Here is a 21961-nt window from a genome sequence, read left to right on the forward strand (position 1 = left end):
GTATGGAGAGACTTAACAGATTCCATATACCCTTTCTGAAAAATGAAACAGGTTAAACCAGGAAAAGGATAGATCCTAGAAAAATATCTGTAACAAACATAGTAAACAGTTGGTTAATATTCCTAATATTACCCCTATCAATGGAATTTTTAAGACAACTTAGTAGAGAAGTACACAAAGAGTCTGAATAATCAATTATTAAATTATGCATGGCCAATAACCCTTACTAATAATTGAAGGAATGCAAATTACAGTGAGCCTTTTTTTACCCTGGCTGGTGTGGCTCAGTGGATTGAGCCCCAGCTTACAAACCATAGGGTTGCCTGTTCAATTTCCATTCAGGGCACATGCCTGGGTTGCAGACCAGGTCCCCAGTAAGGGGCACGCAAGAGGCAACCACACATTGGTGTTTCTCTTCCTCTATTTCTCCCTCCCTTCTCTCTTTCTAAAAATAAATAAATAAAACCTGCAAAAAATAAAATGAGCCTTTTTCTATAAATCAACAAATATTGAAAATTTTAGTAATATGCTATGTTGACTAATGTGTAAGAAAAGTGGGTGTGTAAATTAATATTACCTCTTAGGATCTAATTTTATCTTCATCTAACAGTTTTTAGTGATGCCCTTTTGACAATGCTTTCCCATTTCTAGATATATATGTTACATAAATATTCAAAGGTGTATGCACAAGAATGTTCAAAGCAGTACTTTTTATAGTAGGGAAAATTGGAAATTGTCTAAAAGGGAAAAATATCAAAAAATTATAATAGAACTATATAGTATAATACTACACAGTACAAAAATGAAGTAGATTTATATGTACCAATGTGGAAAGATGGCCAGAAGTCAAAAATGTAATTGTGGAACTGTATTTATAATGATCCTAAATTCAAAAAAAATTATATATGAATGTTTGAATATTCATAGAACAAATCTCAAAGGGAACCCATCAAATTGTTGGTTATTGTTAGTTCTGGAAATGGGAGAGGACAAGAATCCAAATTACACATTTGTTTTATATACTTTATATACATATGCATTATTTTTATAATCTAAAGAAAAAAATTATTAGCAGTCTCACTCATACTTTAAGATCTGTATTATATAATCCCTTACTGGAGTTTTTGACATTTTCCCAAATTGCCCTAAGTTCCCATAGTGGAATTCTTTTACTCTGATAACCTTTGTTTCATTTTACTCTTTACTGTTGTTTACATGTTTTTCTTATTGTATATTTCTGGTAGTTCTCATTTTGTCTTTTTCAAAATGAACAGTTTTCTATCTTATACATGCTAAAACTTAGTCACATAGCTTAAGTATAAATCTAGTATCCTATTTTTAGAGTACTTATAGAGAATATACAGACTACACTATTGGTTTGTATAGTAAAATGGGTGTTTGGTGCTTATTTTCTTTATGTCTACCCTTCTAATTTTTTAAGCAGTAGCTAAATTTTTTCTGGATAATGTAGGTGAAGTGAAAAGTTAAACAATTTATTAATCAAATGTTTAAGAATCAAAATATGGGATTCAAAGTAAGTGTAAGGATAAATATGTGCTTTCATATTTGTATTAAACACTTCAATATTTTTTCTCTTAAGTTTGGAATAGTAGATGCTGATGGATATTTAAGTTTGTATCAAACAAACTGGAAATGTTGTCCAGTTACTGGAAGCATGCCTAAGCCATACATGGTAAGCCAAGAATTCCTAACTTTAAAATTTTACGAATTTTTATTATAAAGGCACCAAGAATACATATTTGAGGCAAGAAATATTAAAGCCAAAAAATAAAATCCATCTAGTCCTATATATTCAATCAGTTTACTATAAACTCCTATCCTTTTATTATGTGAAAATTACGCTGTGGAGTATAAAAATTTCTGTAACTTGTAAATTTAGCCTGTTTAGAACCAGAATGGTAACTCCAGAGACCCATACAACCTGTGGGTTACTCAAGCCCTTTTCCAGCCTCACTGCAGTGGATATTATACCTAAAAAGAATAATCAACAGACCAGTTCATCTGGTTGCTTTTTTGCTGTTATCCCTCATGAACAAAGTAGAAAGCATATTCTATAGCTAGTACTATTTTTTCTTGCTCATCTCTTAAAAAGAAATGGTTACACCTCTATTCAGGATTGCACAGGCTTAATGAACATGATACAGCTTCACAGAGCACTGAATTTATATATAACACATTCTTAATGAAGCCCTTTATAGGACTAAGCTATATCTATCCAGAAAAAATAAAGGATATGGGTTAAGATTCTGGTAATCAATCCAAGGTTAAATGCTGGAATATAATACTAATGTAAGTGGAAGCAAGCAAGGGGGGGTTGATGAGGTACCTTGAAAGAATATTTATTTTTCCTCATATTTTTTATTAAGCAAACAGGTTGAAATATACAAGTTTATGTTCCCTAAGGAACTGTCCCTTCTTTTAATTTCTGAAGAGATATATTGGATTAAAATGCACTTTATTGACTTTGGGGGATTAAAGTAGATTTTGTTTGTTTTAAGGACATATTATTTAGCTGTACTCCAACAGGGATGGGGATGTGTGGAATAGAGACATGACTCAGAGGAAAAAAATTCTCATATGATTTTGACATCTTTAAAAACTCATTTTTATTGAAGAGAAACATCTGAACAAAGATAACTTATAATTGAGTAACCCTCTCATAATAATTTATGATTTGATGAAATATTGAAAAATGTAAATTGTAAAATTTTGTTGACTATTAGTAATGTTTTTCTTCACATATATTAAAAATTACTTAAAAGTTTAAATCTTTCTGAAAATAAATAATTTTGTCTGAGAATCTAGAAATTATAGTTTCTGTCTCCTAAGACAAAAAATTCACAAATATATTCCAAGGGAAATATTTAGTTTAACCACCTTTTGTTTCTCTTCAAACTTTTGGTTGAAAAAAATGAAGAACCTCCTAAACGGTCATGATGTAGACAGCTTATTTAAATGGTTCAGAAAAAAGTGTATGTGAGTGTGTGTGTGTGTGAATGTGTGTGTGAGAAAGAGAGGGAGAGTGTGTGTGTATGAATGAAGGAGAGGCAAAGCAAATGTGACTAATGTTAAAAACTGGTGAATCTGGGTAAAGGGTGTGTGAGAGTTCTCTGTATTATCCCTGAGAGTTCTCTGTATTACCCCTGAAACTCTTCTAAAGTTCAGGAGAAAAAAGACACAAAGTAAGCCACAGATTACATGATCACTTTTTGATTAATGCATCTACCTGGTTATAAAATTGTTAGAAGCATTAACATTTGTTGTCTATAACCATTGCAGACCTGGCAGTGTCATAACAAAACAGCCAATGATTTTGTCTTCATTAGTTCCTCCTCTCTAATAGCTACAGCTGGTCTTTCAACTGACAATAGGTAAGAGATTATAACTGAAATTAAAGTGTGTATATGTATAGCTGATCTTTACTTTTAATTGCTTTGTCTTTATGTCTCAAGAATGTTTTCATAATCATGCTTCTAAATACTTTTGTTTTAAAAAGTGTTTCTTTGGGCATTTTTAGTGTTCAAATTACAACTTTAAGGATATTCAAGTGCCATTAAAAATGAAAACCAAGTAGAACAGGGTAAAAGGAGGCAAATACATGGAGATAAAAGGAGACTTCACTTTGGGTGGTGAATATACACTGCAGCATACAGGCGACCTATTATAGAAATGTATCCCTGAAATTTATGTAATTTATTAAGTAATGTCACTCCAGTAAATTTAATGAAATTCAAAAATTTTGTGATAAAAATCCATTTCTTTTGTAATTTTAACATTCTAATATTAAGTCATCAGTGTAGGAAATAAGATTTAATTGTAAGTAGAATTAATTTTTTTCCATATTATTCCTTATGTTAATAAAACTTTAGGCAAAAAAAATTATTAATTATTGGCCATGTTATTTAGTTAATCCTCACTATGGCTCTGTTAGATAGATCAGCGATTTTCAACCTTTTTCATCTCATGGCACATATAATCTAATTAATAAAATTCTGTAGCACACTAAAAATTTTTTTGACTACCTGACAAAAGGTAAAATTTTGATTGATTTAAAAAATAATAATAGTAATTACCTACCCTTCTTGCCACAAAGTGACTTAAAAAAAACGTCAGTACCTCTTCTTGTACATAAGGATTTCTCTTACCAAGAATTAACCAAGCACAACCTTATTATGCGATGTGACCAATATGAGACAACTCTATTATATGACATGTATATTTAAGGTTCAAGACATGGCATACACAGTGATGGCTATTTTTGTGTTTGCTGTTGTCATATTTTTATTTGACAAGCTAAGGGAAAAGAAGTCAGTGCCCCTGACTAAATAGTCAGGTGTTGCATTTTTTAAAAATTCTTGAGACTTCCAGCCAAGATGGAAACGTAGACAGACACGCTGCGTCTCCCTCCACAACATAGAAGGAATACAACTACCTCAAAACTAGAAACAACCAGAAGTTCCAGAAATTCAAACTACATGGAAGTCCAGAAAACAAAGATATAAGAAGAAATATTCATCCAGACAGGTAGGAGGGGCGGAGCCAGGGTGGACAGGACACGGTGTGGTGGCAGCAACAACAGCGGCAGCAGTGGCAGTCTGGCAGAAAGTGCAGTCACACGTTTTAAAGTCAGAAGGGACACCTGGGGAGCATTCCCAGCTCCTCGCCAAACCTAGAAGCTCACAGTCCCAGCACCAGGGAAAATCAAGCCTCATTGCTTCTGACTGTGCAGACCAGTGGGGGTTGGGGTGGAGGCAGAAACTGCTGGTCTCTCAGCAGAGTCTGTTTGTTTAAAGGGCCCCCAGGGTCCTAAAACGACCGCAGACTCACCCACTCTGGGAATGATGGCCAGGGCAGCAGCTAGAGGGGCACCAGTCCGGTGCAGAAGTGGGAGAGGTGCCTGGAAAAGGGTCGAGTGCTGGGCAGGCAGCATTGTTCCCTCTCAGACCCCTCCCCCACATACAGCGCCACAACTTGGTGAAACAGGTTGCCCTGTACTGACAGATACCTAAGGCTCTGCCCCTTACAACATAACACGAGCAACCGCTCTACCTGGGATGTGGAGGCAACCAAACACGGGAGCCTGTCGGAATGAGGAGACAGAGAAGTAAGGCCCAAAAGGGGGAACGGATCAAGGTTCCAGTGAGAGAACTAAGTGTCGAGGAGATAGCCAACTTCACAGATGAGGAGATAGACAACCTAACAGACGCAGAATTCAAAACACTGGTGATAAACATACTCACAGGCTTGACAGATATGCTTGTGTATGGCCAATGCATAAGAGAAGAAGTGAAAGCTATGCTAAGTGACATGAAGGAAAATCCACACAAAACCAATGGTGAAGGGAAGGAAACCGGGGTTCAAATCAATGATTTGGAACATAAGGAAGAAAAAAAACAGTCAACCAGTACAGAATGAGGAAGCAAGAATTGAAAAAAATGAGGAAAGCTTCCCAAATTTTGTGAGAGAGATGGACATACAGGTCCGGGAAGCACGGAGGATCCCGGGAGAGCTGGACCCAGAGGGGACCACACCAGGACACATCATGACTGAGATGCCAAAGGTGAAAGGTAAAGACAGAGTCCTGGGGGCAGCAAGAGAGAGGCGGGGAATTGCCTACATGGGGGTGCCTATAGGACTATCAGCTGATTTCTCAGAGGACACTTTGCAGGCAGGAAGGGACTGGCAAGCAGTATTCAATGTGATGAAAGGCAACCTGCAACCAGGATTACTCTATCCAGCAAAGCTATCATTTGGAATGGAAGGGCAGATGAAGTGCTTTCCAGACAAGGTGAAGCTAAAGGAGTTCATCACCAAGCCATTATTATATGAAATGTCAAAGGGACTTAAGAAAAAGAAGATCAAAACTGTGAACACTAAAATGACAACAAACTCACAACAATCAACAACTGAATCTAAAAAATAAGAACAAAATCCAACTAAGCAAACCAGAATAGGAACAGAATCATAGGTATGGGGATCATTTGGAGGGTTATCAGCTGGGAGGGGGGAAAGGGGAGAAATGAGGAAGTGATGCAGGGATTAAGAAGCATAATCGATTGGTACAAAATAGACAGGGGGGAGTTAAGAATAATATAGGAAAGGGTGAAGCCAAAGAATTTATATGCTCGACCCATGGACATGAACTAAGGGATGTGGGATTGCTGGAGGGAAAGGGGGTACTGGTCAGAAGGGAGCAAAGGGGAAATAATTGAAACTACTGTAACAACATAATAAAATATACTTTAAAAAAATTTTTTTTGGTGCACACTAGTGTGCTGCTCCACATGGGTTGAAATCACTGTTTCAGAAAAAGAAATCCAGAAAGACTTGTTAGTTGTACAATAGCTAATAAGCAGTAGCTTGTTGTCTCTATCCTCTCAAAAAATCTTAAATATGCAAGAAAATGTCTTCTCCTGCCTCCATCTCCACACCCCCACTTTTGATTTCCCTCATATAGCTGAGTTATGAGATCAAGGCCAACTGAGGTTACTGAGCTTTTATATTTATCTGTAAGACATCACTTTGCCCTAGAAATGGGATTTTTAGAATATGGAGTTTTCAATCCATCTTCCATAGAGATTGTTGTATATACTGGTGCCCCCTTTGCAATTCATAGAAAGGAGTAAAAGCTGCTCCCATTCATAGTAGAAATAGGTTTTTCTTACTCCCGAAAATTCAGTGTATCCTGCTATTTGTGTATAGACAGTCTGTTAGAGAATCAATGATTATAAAAAGTAGCTTCCATATTCAGGCTTCATATAGTATCATCTAAATACATGTTAATCTGAAGTTATGCAATTATTTGAGTCAGTAGTTTTTAAATTTTGTTTAAAATTTATTATACATAAATATATTGGTTATGTGTACTTGGTGTTTTTATAAATTTAAGAACTTTCTGTGAGAGCAAGGTTCAAATGTTATGTAACTATATGAGATATACTTTTTATTCTGATAACTTTATATACTCAGGAATAATCTTTTTTTTTTTCCAGAAACATATGTTTGTGGGATACTCTTGTAGCACCTGCAAATAGTTTAGTTCATGGTAAGTTTTGAAAGCATTTTATAATTTTGAAGATCAAAAAATTTATAAACTAAAAATTATTTTTAAATAAATCCATTTTAATGACATTTATTAGCCCATGAGGTTTATTTTGCCCATGGTGGCATAGTTTGAAAACAAAAAAATGCAATATTCCTAATTAACTCTTCACTATACCTTCATGGGAGACAGTAGGATATAAATAATATGAAAATTATTTGTCTTTACTTTGGATCTGATAGTTATAAGTCATCATTGTGAACATCAATATCACATAATATTATGTCCCCACTTGCCACTTTTATTTAATTAACTTTGTACTGTAAGTTTTAACTGATACAGTAAGACCAAAGGAAATAAAAAGTGTACATATTGAAAGAGTAAAATTAAAAATGTCTTTAATTCTACACAATTATCTATGTAGAAAATCCTTAAGAATCTACAAAAAAACACTTGCTGGAACTAGTATACAAGTATAGCAGAGTCACAGGATACATGATCAATATACTAAAGTCAGTTGCTTTCCTATATACCAGCAGTGAACAACTGGAATTTGAAATTTTAAAAAATACTACCATTTATAATAGCCTCCAAAATAATGAAATACTGAAGCATAGATCTAACAACATATGTATAGCATCTTCTGGGGAAAACTACGTAAAAGACAAAAGAAATCAAAGATCTACATAAATGGACAGTTATTCCACATCCATAGATTGGAAGACTTGATATTATTAAGTTATCAGTTCGTCCCAACTTCTTAGATTCAATACAATCCAAATCAAAATTTTCTAGCAAGCCATTTTGCAGATATCAACATACTGGTTCTAAAGTTTATAGAAAGAAACAACAGATCTAGAATACCGAATACTGAAGAAAAACAGACTTGGAGGACTCACACTACCTGATCTCGGGACTTACTGTAAAGCTACCGTAATTAAGACATTGTGGTATTGGCTTAAGAAAGACACAGATTATGGAATAGGATACAGGCATACCTGGGCGATATTGCAGGTTTGGTTTTAGACCACCACAGTAAATTGAATATTGCAATACAGGCATAGATTATTTTATTGCACTTCTCAGATGTTGCAGTTTTTACAAATTGAAGGTAAGATCCTCCACCAGCACAAAGATTACTACTCCCTTTATTGCAATATTATTCACTTTATTACAGTTGTCTTGAATTGAACTGCAGTATCTGAGTTGCACAGACTTTTTGGTTTTCCGTTGCCTATAAAAGTTATGGTTATGCTACGTTGTAATCTTTTTACAAATACTCTGTGGCATTTTATACACAGTAGAACTGCTTTCAAAATTGGAAACAGTCCTCTTAAACCCTGCTTCTCCTTTGTCAACTAAGATTATATAATACTCTAAATCCTTTATCTCATTTCAACAATCTTCCCAACATTCTCAGCAGGAGTAGCTTCCATCTCAAGTGACATCTTTCATTGCTCATCCATAAGAAGCAACTCATTTGTCCAAGTTTTATTGTGAGGTTACAGCAATTCAGTCATATCTCCAGGCTTCACTTTTAATTCTAGGTCTGTCCCAATTACCTTTTCCACTGAACTCACAAGGCCCTCAAAGTCAACCAGGAGAGTTGGAATGAGCATCTTCCAAATTCATATTAACGTTGTTATTTTGATCTCTTCCCATGAATCACAAATGTTCTTAGTGGCATCTAAAATGGTGAATCCTTTCCAGAAGGTTTTCAATTTACTTTGCCCAGATTCATCAGAGGAATCACTATCTATGACATCTGTAGCCTTATCAAATGTATTTTTTAAATAAGACTTGAAAGTCAAAATTACTTCCTAATCCATGGGTTTCAGAATGAATGTTGTGTTAGCAGGCATGAAAATATTAATCTTGTACATCTCCATCAGAGCTCTTGGGTGACCACATGCATTGTTAATGAGCAGTAATTTGAAAAAAGTGCTTTTTTCTGTTCAGTAGGTCTCAACAGTGCACTTAAAATGGTAAATCGTGTTGTAAATGGATATGCTGTCATCCAGGCTCTGTTGTTCCTTTTACAGAGCATAGGCACAGGCGATTTACCCTAATTCTTAAGGGCTGTAGGTTTTTTGCAGTGGTGAGCATTAACTTCAGCTTAAAGTCACCAGCTGCATTACCTCCATCCCCAAAAGAGAGTCAGCCTGTCCTTTAAATATCTGAAGTCAGGCATTTACTTCTTCCTAGCTATGAAAATCGTAGATGGCATCTTCTTCCAATATAAGGCTGTTTTGTTTACATTGAAGATCTGTCATTTAGTGTAACGACCTTCCTTAATTATCTTAGCTAGGTCATCTGGATAACTTGCTGTAACTTCTCCATCAGTACTTGCTCCTTTACCTCCTACTTCTGAGTTATGGAGATGGTATCTTTCCTTATACCTCACAAACCAACCTCTACTAACTTTCAACTTTTCTTCTGAAGCTTCCTCAACTCTCTGAGCCTTCATAGAATTGGAAAGAGTTAAAAGAGCCTTGCTCTGGATTAGTCTTTGACTTAAGTGGATTTTGTGAATGGTTTGATCTGTCTTATCTAGACCACTAACACTTTCTCCATATCAATATTAAACCTGTTTTACTTTCTTATTATTCATTAGTTCTTCACTGGAGTAGCACTTTTCATTTTCTTCAATAAATTTTCCTTTGCATTCACAACTCAGCTAACTAGTGCAAGAAGCCTAGCTTTCGGCCTTTCTCAGCTTTTGACATACCTTCCTCACTACGTTAAATCATTTCTAGCTTTTGATTTAAACTGAAAGAGTGAAGCTTTTCCTTTCACTTGAATTCTTAGAGGCCATTGTACGGTTATTAATTAGCCTAATTTCAATGTTAGTATGTCCCAGGGAGTAGGAAGGCCAAAGGAGAGGGAAAGAGATGGGGAAACAGAATACATACAGCATTTATTAAGTTCACCATTATATGGGTACAATTTGTGACACCCCCAAAACAGTTATAATGGTAACATCAAAAATCACTGGTCACAGATTACCACAACAGATATAATAAGAATGAAAGAGCTTGAAATATTGAAATAATTATCAATTCTCTCACTTTGTGACACAGATACAAAGTGAGCAAATGCTGTTGAAAAAATGGCACCAACAAACTTGCTCAATACAGGGTTGCCACAAACCTTCAATTTGTTTAAAAAGAAAATGCAATAAAGCAAGATATTCCTGTAGAGAACCCAGCAATAGACCCACACATAAATAGTAGACTGTTAATGAAGACACAAAGATAATTCAGTGGAGACAGTTGTTTTCAACAAATAGTGTTATAATAATTGGATGTTAATATGTAGAAAAATTAACTTAGGTACAAACCTCACTCCTTCATGAAAATTAACCCAAAATGGGTTATAGAACTATGCATAAAATATAAAACTACAAAACTTCTACAGCAGAATGTAGGAGAAAATCTAGTTGACCTTGGCTTTGGTGATGAGTTTTTAGATACAACACCAAAAACATAACTGATGAAAGACAAAATATATTCAAGATGTTAAAAATTACTCACTTATTAATATTTGAATGACAAATAAACATGTGAAATGCTGTTTGACATCAATAGTCATCAGGGAAATGCAAACTAAATTCACCATCAGGTACTACTTTATACACTGAAATGGCCAAAATTAAAGTCTAGGGTACCAAGTGTTGGTGAGGATGTGGAAAAACTGGAACACTCATGATTTGTTGATGTATAAAATGGCACAATCACTTTAGAAAACTGGTAGCTTCTAACATAGTTAAATATATACCTAGTATGGCCCAGCAATATATATTCTTACATATATACCCAAGAGAAATGAAAACACATGTCCACAAAAAGACTTGTATGGGAATGTTGTTAGCAGCTGTATTTATGATAACCAAATCTGGAAACAATACAAATTTCCAACAGGAAATTGTGCTATATATATGTAGTAGAATACAGTTCAATTTTTAAAAAATGGCCTACCTGATACATGCGACAATATGGATTAACTTCTAAAACATGTTGAAGGAAAAGCCGGGCACAAGAGTATATACTGCAAAATCCCACTTACAAAAAGTTTGAAAACAGGCAAAACTAATCAGATAAAGATCAGAGTAATGATTGCCTTTGTGGGGGAGGAAGACTGACTCCAAAGGGGCATGAAGGAACTTTCTAGGGTAATGAAAACATTTTGTGTCTTAATATGAGTATCCATTTGTCAAAGTTCATCAAGGATGGATACTTAGTTTCTACATTTTATTCTATGTGAGTTATATCTCAAAATGCTGGTAAAATTTTTAAAAATCTACCCATATAATTAGATTTATTTAGATTTTTACAATAATAATTATTAAATTTTATTGAGTACTTATTATATACCAGGTGCTATACATGCTGTGAATATGTTAACTAATTTAATCTTCACACAAACCTATTAAGAAGGTGGTACTTCTTTTTTGTAAATGATGAAACTGGGACTTAAGTTAAATAATTTGCCTAAGATATACATTTTTTAAAATATTTTTTTATTTTTTCATTACAGTTGACATACAATATTATATTAGTTTTAGGTCTATAACCCAGTGATTTTACATTATACAACTTAGTAAGTGATCACCCCAATAAATCTAGTACCCATCTGATACCATACATAGTTATTGCAATGTTATTGACAATACTTCCTGTGTTGTACTTTACATCCCGATGACTATTCTGTACCTACCAATTTGTACTCCTTAATCTCTTTACCTTTTTCATCCAATATCCCCATCATCCCTCCCCTCTGGCAAACACCAGTACTCTCTTTGTATCTATGAGTCTTTCAATTTTGGGTGTTCATTTATAGATTCCACATATTAGTGGTATTTGTCTTTCTCTGACTGACTTATTTCACTGAGCATAATAGCCTCAGGTTAATTCATACTGTCACAAATGGTAAGGTTTCATTTTTTATGGTCAAGTAATATTCTTGTGTGTGTGTGTGTGTGTGTGTGTGTCCACTTTTTTATCCACTCATCTGTAGATGGGCATTTAGACACTTGGATTGCTTGCAAATCTTGGCTATTGTTTACAACACTGCAATGAGCATAGAGGTTCATATATTCTTTTGAATTAGTGTTTCAGGGACCTGTAGATATATTCCCAGAAGTGGAATTGCTGAATCATGAGGCAATTCCATTTTTAATTTTTTGAAGTAACTTCATACTAGTTTCCATAATGGCTGCACCAATCTGCATCCCCATCAACAGTGTACAAGGGTTTCCTTTTCTCTGCATCCTTGCCAGCATTTGTTGTTTGTTGATTTATTGATGATGGCCATTCTAATAGGTACAAGTGATATATCATTATGGTTTTTATTTGCATTTCTCTGAAAATAAGTGACATTGAGCATTTTCCATATGTCTATTGACTTTCTTTATGTTCTCTCTGGAAAAGTGTCTATTCAGATCCTCTGCCCATTTTTAAATTGGACTGTTTGTTTTGGGTTTTTGTTGGTTTTTTTTTTTTAGATTTTGAGTTATGTAAGTCCTTTGTAAATTTTGGTAGTAACCCCTTATCAGATGTATTATTGGCAAATATGTTCTCCATTCAGTGAGGTGGGTTTTTTTTTTAATTCTGTTGATGGTTTTTCTTGTATTAAAACTTTTTAGTTTAATATAATCTCATTTGTTTATATTTTGTTTCTCTTGCCTGAGGAGATATATCAGAAAAAATGCTGCTACGAGAAATTTCCAAGATTTCACTGCCTATGTTTTCTTGCAGGATTTTTATGGTTTCCAGCCTAACATTTAAGTCTTTAATCTGTTTTGAGTTTATTCTTGCATATGGTAAGAAAGTGGTCTAGTTTCATATTTTTGCACATTATCTGTCCAATTTTTTCAACACCACTTACTGAATAAACTCTCTATATCTTATTGTATATGCTTGCCTTCTTTGTCAAGTATTAATAGCCAAAAAAGGTGTGGGTTTATTTCTGGGCTCTATTCTCTTCCATTAACCTATATGTATGTTTTTATGCCAGTACCATGCTGTTTTGATTACTGTGGCCTTGTACTATAGTTTGATATCAGGTAGTGTGATTCCTCCAGCTTTGTTCTTCTTTTTCAAGATTGGTGTGGCCATTCAGGGTCTTTTGTGGTTCCATATAAATTTTTGGAATATTTTTTCTGTGAAATACACCATTGTTATCTTGATAGGAATTGCATTGAGTCTATGGATTGCTTTGGGTAGAATGGACATTTTAATGATGTTAATTCTTCCTATCCATGAACATGGAATAGGCTTCCACTTATTTGCTCCCTTGTAAATAACTGTTTTTCTCTTGCTGCTTTTAAGATTCTTTCTTTGTGTTTAACCTTTGCCATTTTAATTGTGATGTGCCTTGGTGTGGGCCTCTTTGGGTTCATCTTGATTGGGACTCTGTGCTTCCTGGACTTGTGTGTCTTTTTCTTTCACCAGGTTAGGGAAGTTTTCAGCCATTATTTCTTCAAATAGGTTCTCGATTCCTTGATCACTCTCTTCTCCTTCTGGTACTACCATGATGTAGATGTTGTTGTACTCCATATTATCGCAGAGATTCCTTAGAGTGTCTTCATTTTTTTAAATTTTTTTTCTTTTTTGTTGCTCTGATTCGGTGTTTTCTGCTACCTGGTCTTCCAAATTGCTGATTGACCCTAATGTTGATTCCTTCTAATGTGTTCTTCATTTCTGATATTCTATTTTTCATTTCTGATTGGTTCTTTTTCATGCTAATAAAGTTCTCTCTAAGTTCTTTGAGCATCCTCATAACTGTCGTTTTAAACTCTGTATCTGGTAGCTTGTTTGCCCTCATTTTATTTAGTTCTTTTTCTGGGGATTTCTTCTGTCCTTCATTTGGGGCCTGTTTCTTTGTCTCCCCATTTTTGCCGCCTCTCTGTATTTGTTTCTGTGTATTACATAGATTTGCTATGCCTTGGTATGGTGGTCTTATGTAGTAGGTGTCTTGTGGGGCTCAGAGGCACAGTCTCCCTTTTTGTCTGAGGTAGGTGGCCCAGGAATATCCCTTGTTGTTATGTGAGCTCTCCTGTTGAGCCTTGATTACTGTTGGTTCTTCCATAGGTGGGATTGCCCTGCTATATGGCTATGAGAATTGAAGCCCCCCACCCCACCCCAGTACACTGTATGAGCTGCTTTGTAGGGCTGGTACCACAAAGCCGAATTTGCCCAAACAGGGTCTGGTGTCTGCCAAGATCTCCCCTTGTGTGTGTGCCACTGCGGAGCTACTTGGCTCATGCTGTGATGTGGTCTGAACCACTGGTTGTGTTGGTTCTAGGGCCCCTTAGGTAGGGATCTAGTGCCAGTCAATGTCAGTCACTGCTAGCGCCAAGCCCTGAGCTACCTGTATGGAGTTATAAAGCGATCCACAGTTTGGCTGCCTCTGTTTAGCCTGGGTGTGCATGGTAGAAGCCTAGCAGTACACCAAGGCCAGTTTTCACCAGCTCCAAGCCCAGATGGCAGGTAGCAAAAGGCCCAAGGCTCTCCGAGATCTGCCTTCTCCTGTAAGCTACCTGTTAGGCTCAGTTACTGAAAGAGCATATGGCAGTACCTGAGTTCCTTCAGGGAGTATCTCAATGAGTCAGCAGGTAGAGGTGAGTGGTGTTTTACATATTGATACAGATTTAAACTCAGCACCCTTGCTGCATTTGGGGCCACTCAGCAATAATCTCAGGATACACCAAAGTCAGCCACTACCTGCCATGTGCTCGTGGATCTCTGTGGTGGGGTCAGGTCTCAGATTCATCAGGATGAGGCCAGCAGTGTTCATCAGGCCCATACAGACCAAGGTTTGGCCTTAGGCAGGGAGGGCTCTGCACAGGGCCACTCGTCTGGTGTGTGCATGAAAAATGGCCCAGCCCAAGAGCTACAGAACTTAGTTTTTCCCAGAGTCTGTCTGGACCTAATGGAGAGTCATCTGAACAGGGAACCAGGCTGGCCATGGCCAGTTCATAATACTACAAAGCACAAACTCAACAGGGCAGGAACACTAGGAGTCCAGAGGGTGGAGCTAACACATCTCCCCTGATAGGGCTAGTAGATTTCCCATGGGGTTTGTGGTGCTGCCACTTTGGAAGTGGACAGGGGGAGCAACAGACGGGGAGGCTCCAGGCTGGCACTTGAAGGGACTGCTATGGCTGCTCCAGTGGGGCATTCTGGCTGGCTCTCAGAAGAGCTACTATAGCCACCAGGGGTGGGGCAGTCTGGGTGGGGTGTGACTGGCCCCCAGTAGGCAGGGAGGAGAAATGGTCTCTGCCTCATAGCCACACAACTCTATCTCTGATTATCATGAGTTTGCCCTTACGATCCCTCCTAGAAAGTCTACCACAGGCTCAAGCAGCAGACTCCTCCCCAGGGCTTGAGCTTAGTTGGGATGACAGGGGGGTCAGTGGGGTGTGATTGAGCATTCCCTGTAGGCCGATGCAGATTGTAGGGACTTATTTGCTCTGAGAAAGATGGTTTCTATGAGCAGTGTGGGAGAGGAGCTCAGCACAGGGATGCTGGTGGCTGACCTATCAGCTCTCTTCCCAAAGCCATACAGCCCAGTGTGCCCTAGCAAGACTCTAGTATGCTCTCAGCCACCCTCCCTCTGCTAGAACCTGGGGTAGATGGCTGCAAAGGAGATTCTGAGCCTTGGCCCTTTAAGGGGACATCTGGGTCTCTAGAAGATCCATGTCTCTCCCTGGTGGACAGAATCTCTGCAGAGTTTTACAGACAGATGTAAGGTGGGCACCTCTTCTGGGCTCTGTTGCTCTGGGCTGGAGAACCTATTGTGGGGTTCAGATGCCATGGCCCTTAGGTGAGGGACCTCAGCAGAGCTGAGATGTCCCGCCTGATTCTGAGCCACCCCACGTGGGAGCAGGGCCAGCCCGTTTTGCTTCCCTACCCTTCTTACCAATCTTGATGTGGCTTCTATAAATCCTTGGTTGTAAGACCTCTGTTCATCTGGTCTTCAGTTTGTTATTCAGGTTAATTGTTCTTTAATTTAGTTATTTAATTCCAGTTCATGGCTGGGAGGCGGTGAGTGTAACTTCTATCTACTCTCCCACCATCTTCTACCTAAGGTGTACATTTAAACCCTGGCATTCTAACTTCTGAATCTTTACTCTTCATCACTATGCCAGGTTGTGTTTGAGCTATATACAGTTCTTTCCACTAAGGTTTGTTAGGTTAGATTTTTTAAAGAAAAACATTAATTGTAATTTTACATTTCTGATATTTATAGGTTTACTAATCTTTTGCAATATTTAACCTGTTTGTAATCCCATCCATTTTATTTTTTATTTAAACATTGTAGTTTTTAATCTGTAGACTTTTAATTAAGGTCTTTTTTAATATCTTCCATTTCTCTATTTAATATGCTCACTCTTCAACCAGCTTTTTGAACATACAGAATACAGTTAAATAATGACTTTTAATTTCCTGATTTGACCATCTGTGTCATTTCTGGGTTAGTTTCAATTGATGTGATGAATTTTCTTCTATGGATTGTATTGTCCTGCTTCTTTATATGCCTCGTAATTTTTTATTAGATGCCAGGCATATTTTACTTTGTTGGGTGCTAATTATTTTTGTATTCTATAAATATTTTTGTGCTTTGTTCAGGAACTAATTTACCTGAAAACATTTAGGTTTGGGGCTCTTTTGTTAAATAGGACCAAAGCAGCATTTGGTATAGCGCTAATTTTGCCCTACTAATGAGATAAAACCCTTCTGAGTATTTGTCTTGTGCTTGGTGAATTGAGGTTTTCCGCTGTAGCTGGTGGGAACAGGAACCCAGTTCAGTTTGGTTCCCCTTCCTTGTGCCCTGACTAGAAAACACTCTACGAGCAGTAAGCTGGGCTCTTAAGTGGCTCACACAGTTTGTTTTAAATCTCGTAGAGATCATTCTTCATTGCCAGTGTCTCAAACCATTGTTTCTTATGTATCGCTTGTTTTATTTTTTTGTTTCAGGAAGAAGGGTAAATCTGCTTTAACATTCCAGACGTCTGTTTCTTATACTATTATATGATTTTTACTTTTCTTTTTAACTTTCAGCTTTTATGTGCCATGATAGTGGAGCCACTGTTTTAGCATATGCTCCAAAACATCAGTTACTAATATCATGTGGCAGAAAAGGTTTTACATGTGTATTTGACCTTCATCAACGACAACAGAGGCAGCTTTTCCAGAGCCACGATTCTCCTGTTAAAGCCATTGCTATTGATCCAACCGAAGAGTACTTTGTTACAGGATCAGCTGAAGGCAACATAAAGGTAAACACAGTAGTGCCGCACTATATACAAAATGAAAAGAAATCTTCAGAAACCCTAGGTCTTTAATCATATTAATGACATCAGTATTTAAATAATAGAAATATTAACAATGCCTTTGTAGTCAACCATGTTAATTAAAAAGATTTAATAAATCTTTTAATGAATGAAATAATAATTAACTTGACAATTGTCTGTTTTTCAGTTTTTTTTCAAATATGTTTAATTAATGCATGCAAAAGAACTAGATTTTCCATGGATATAAACATATTTCAAATGTTAGAATTAGTCTTGACTACATGTTAAGAGTTACTGAATTCAAGTGCTGTGAGATATACTGATATATCTTTATGCCAGTTTTTATTTTTTTTTAATTTATAGCAATGTCATGCAATCTCTCAGTGCCTGATTCAAGAATTCTAAATGTACCTGGATGAGCCCTCCCTGTAACAGTCCTTCTTAAACTCCACTGTTTTTAAAACTAAGAGGTTGTTTAAAATGTTAAGCAGCTTATTAAAAGTGTTCCCCACTCCAAAAATACTGTCGCCAGGTCCCACCCCCAAAATAGTAAGTCCAGGGTTTAGGAATGTGCATTTTTATAACACATACCTAGTGATTTTGATGGAGAATCCTCGGCCACATTTGGAAAGATCTACAGAAATAAGCCAGTTTAGACTAGTCCCTAAATTATTCTAACAGTCAGCAGTCTAATTTCTTAGAATTCATTAACTTAAGTACTGGAGAGACTATTTAGTGCAAATAAATTGAACTACTTTGTTAGAATGGCACATTGTTTTCATAATTTTCAGCCAGAAAAAATTAACTATAATTGTAGGATTTTAAAAGGCTTTTCTTAAAATCAAATATGTATACCAACTTCTATACAGAATTATTTTCCTTCAGATTGAAGCTAATTTCTTATTTGAACTGCCCTCAGTTTAGGCAGTTCATACCGTGTTTTAGATGAGTTCTTTGGTTTGCATTTTAGTTTTATTTAATCGAGTAAAATAATATTTGAAAGTACACAATGTAGTATTTACAAGTCACAGTTTAACAATGATGATTAGAATACTAGGAATTAATTTATTTCTTGGATAAAAGAAATATTTTTAATGTGAAAACCAAGAAATAAATTGGTTTTCCTAAGTGAAGGTGCTTATAAATTACTTTAGGAACAGTCCTTTGTTAAGGACTAAAAATAGAATATTTCTATTTAGTAAATTAATTATACTGAAGTTATAGTAATTAACTTTATTTTGCACTTGGAACATAATTTTGCCTTGTTTGTAGGCCTATAGGTGTCTGGTACTTCCCTCTTCCAGTCATTCTGATCCCCTGGTGGACATTTTATATTATAGAGACAAGATTACTTCATTATAGAACTACACAGCAAAAATTTTGGTGAGAGATAGGAAATCTTGATTGTAGTCCTCATAGTATTTCAAGTCTTCGTAGTATTGTACATTTAACGTCCTTATTCCTAAGTTTTCTCATCTCCAATGCAGGCTTTATAATACTGTTCTCTCTCTCTTACTGGATGGATTTTGAAAAATGTAATAATTTTAAAGTGAGTTAAAAAATTACAACACCCTATACAGAATCAAGATGTTCGGACCTTAAAACTACACAGGTTTTTCTCCATCTTTGTTTTAGAAATCCCTTATTTGCACAGGAAGACAGGCCTAAATATTACATTTGGACTTTTTAGGTAATCATTAACCCCAATTTTATTTTTGTTTGTTTTAATGTCTTTTAGATTTGGAGTCTCTCTACCTTTAGTCTCCTTCACACTTTTATCAGTGAACATGCTCGGCAATCCATTTTCAGAAATATTGGAACTGGAGTGATGCAAATTGAGACGGGGCCAGCAAATCACATTTTTTCCTGTGGAGCTGATGGAACGATGAAAATGAGAATACTGCCGGATCAGTTTAGTCCATTAAATGAAATGTTGAAAAATGATGTGAAATTTATGCTGTAACATTTTGACAATAAGATCTATATTTATCACCTATTCCATAGAGTGCCCAACAGATATAATGTACATTAATTGTTCTCTATGCCACAAATAAGCTAATGCTTTCTTGTTTTCAAATTTATTTTATGGAGCTTTGCCCTTGATGCACTGATGCCTTAAAAATTAACAAGGTCATTCAGAATTAGATTATATTGCCCAAAGTAGAACGTATAGGTAATACTATAATATTACATATTTATACTGTTAAAGTGAGTATATCATAGTGTCAAAGTAGTTTCGTTTTCTTATGGTTGATAAACTTTTCTGCAGATAACTCTGCATGAATTTCTTTCACAGTAAAAATACCTTTTACATAAAAGCAGTTGTATATCCATCATCACTTAATCCACCACAATCTCAGTTCCTTTTTCAAATTTACACATCTCAAACTCTTCTCTTAACTAATGATAGATTGATACTTGGTTAAGAAATAAAAAACATAATGAGTATCTTCATTAAAACTGTCATTGGGACTTCATTGATAAATGAGCCAAGTGGCTTATTATGTAAGTTTTCAAGTTTCCCTCCCAGATCCCAAATGTAGGTATGTATATATGTATGGCTGTGTATATATATGTAATATATCTAACACATCTTATTTGAACTTACTTTGTGTATATATGAGAAAACTGTAAGTTTTTTCATTTGTTTTTGTGCCATAATAATTATTGCCACCATAATAACAACATTTTTTGCAGCTGTTGTTTTTCATGTTCTTTATTATTATTATTATTATTATTATCGATTGGGGGTGATAAGAAAGAGAGAGACAGAAACATCAATTTGTTGTTCCATGCATTTATGCATTCATCAGTTGATTATTGTGTATGCCCTGACCTGGGGGGCGACCCCCCAACACTAATCAACTGAGCACCTGGCCAGGGCTTATGTTCTTCTTTTTTTTTTAACTTTTAAAAATATTTCCATCTTAATTTTCACATAAATTTTGGGAAGACTTCCAAGATTATTATTTTAAAGATTACATTGAGTCAGCTAACTCATAGAAGACAATAACAATTCTATGTTGGTATATATGAGACACTTAAAAGTAATTTGAATTTGTGGAAGGATTTTTTGAGCATCAAACTGACATTTTACGTAAACTGTATTGTATTTTTGTAGGTACTTTTAGTCTCAAAGTATCGAAAACCTAATAGCAGTGTTTTTAAAAACAATTGTGAAGACAGTCAAAATAAATAGGTAGTATTTACAAATGTAAAATACCTGCCAGATCTACCATTAACAGAAAATAAACAACTTTATATTTTATTATTTTTGCCAAAACATATTATTTTATTATAAAATATGACCAAAATATTAAAAATGCACAGTGCTTTTATCTTAAATGCGCTTACCCTATTTCTCTCTGTGTTTTGCTGTACCTTTTCTGATTCAGAACTACAGGAAACTTGATAAATACTGATTTTAACCAAGGAGTAGGGCATATGGAACTAGTGTTAAAGGGACAATTATATACTATTTAGCTTAAATATATTTTATTAATAGGAACTTAAGAACATTTTTATGGAACAAAATATGAACAACTGTTATCTTGAAAATTAAAGAGTTAAAGCAAAGAAATGAAGGGCTGGTAAAATGAATTTTGTAATATCCTCAGGATACTTTTTAAAGTATATTGTTAAAGATTTTGTAAATTGCATTCATAATTTTAAATGTATTGAGCAAGTTTCAGTGAAAACACTGTCATTATGTAGAGAGTTTATGTGCACATAATAACCTGTACCTATAAATTGTGCAATAACAACATGTGACAATTTGGCCATGAAGAAATCTGTGACAGCCTTGCAAACAATACCATTGTTTGATGTAGTTAAGCTTAAGTTATTTTTCAGTAAGTTTTTTACAAATCAAGATCCAAAGGCTTTAAATACTTTTAATGCGATAGAAATTTATTATTATGCTTATTAGGAAAAAAGCATTGTGGATGAATGATTATGCATTTTAATTGAGGGTTTGTATGAATAATAAATTATGAAGCTCAAATGTAATTACATCCAAAGTAATATTTTAAATAAACAATCATACATTGACTTTTTTTAGCATGCCATTGTTTTAAGTAATATTTATGCCACTTTAGGTGACTTAAAAGTATATGTCACGTATTAAAATAGAAAATTTCTATATTTGAATTTAATGTAGGATGGGTTAAATAATGTTCCCAGATACCCTGTTCTTCCTTTTCTATATCTTTTTAACTTAATAGGTAAGCATTACTCAAAAAAGGTTGAGAATAAAAATAGTACAAATATATATTTAAGTATAAAATTATGTACATATATGTAAAATTTTATTCACATTAATGGAGTGAAAACATCAAAATACATTTTTTAAGTTGTGCATTTTATGAGAATGTTGCTTTGTAATGATTGAACAAATCACATTTCAAGTCTCATTTTCTGACATGTAGGTATTTTCTTCTGTAGAATAATGAGACAGTCAACTCCAACCTCTTTTCACTTAAAAAGATACTCACTTAAAAATTCTTACACAACTCTAGGGTGTGATCTTTTATCAGGCATATTTTACTTTATTTTAACAGACATATTTTACTAACAAAAACTTAGATGTCATATGGCAGGAG

At 35.2% G+C, this 21961-nt stretch overlaps 1 protein-coding gene across 3 annotated transcripts in view; it reads left to right on the top strand.

Moving 5' to 3' along the window:
- DMXL1 (Dmx like 1) overlaps window positions 1–21410 on the top strand; it is a 160886-nt gene extending 139476 nt beyond the window's left edge. For all 3 annotated transcript variants that reach the window (XM_090276612.1, XM_090276614.1, XM_090276615.1), the window contains 5 exons: window positions 1601–1693; window positions 3301–3392; window positions 7014–7066; window positions 17128–17345; window positions 19099–21410. In XM_090276612.1, coding sequence (XP_090132738.1) covers window positions 1601–1693; window positions 3301–3392; window positions 7014–7066; window positions 17128–17345; window positions 19099–19323 — 681 coding nt within the window. In that variant the 3' untranslated portion in view covers window positions 19324–21410. The remainder of the gene's footprint in view (window positions 1–1600; window positions 1694–3300; window positions 3393–7013; window positions 7067–17127; window positions 17346–19098) is intronic.
- The last annotated feature ends 551 nt before the right edge of the window (window positions 21411–21961 follow it).

Source organism: Furipterus horrens, unplaced genomic scaffold (genome assembly GCF_987537825.1).
Source record: "Furipterus horrens unplaced genomic scaffold, mFurHor1.1.pri manual_scaffold_5, whole genome shotgun sequence".
Lineage (NCBI taxonomy): Eukaryota > Metazoa > Chordata > Mammalia > Chiroptera > Furipteridae > Furipterus > Furipterus horrens.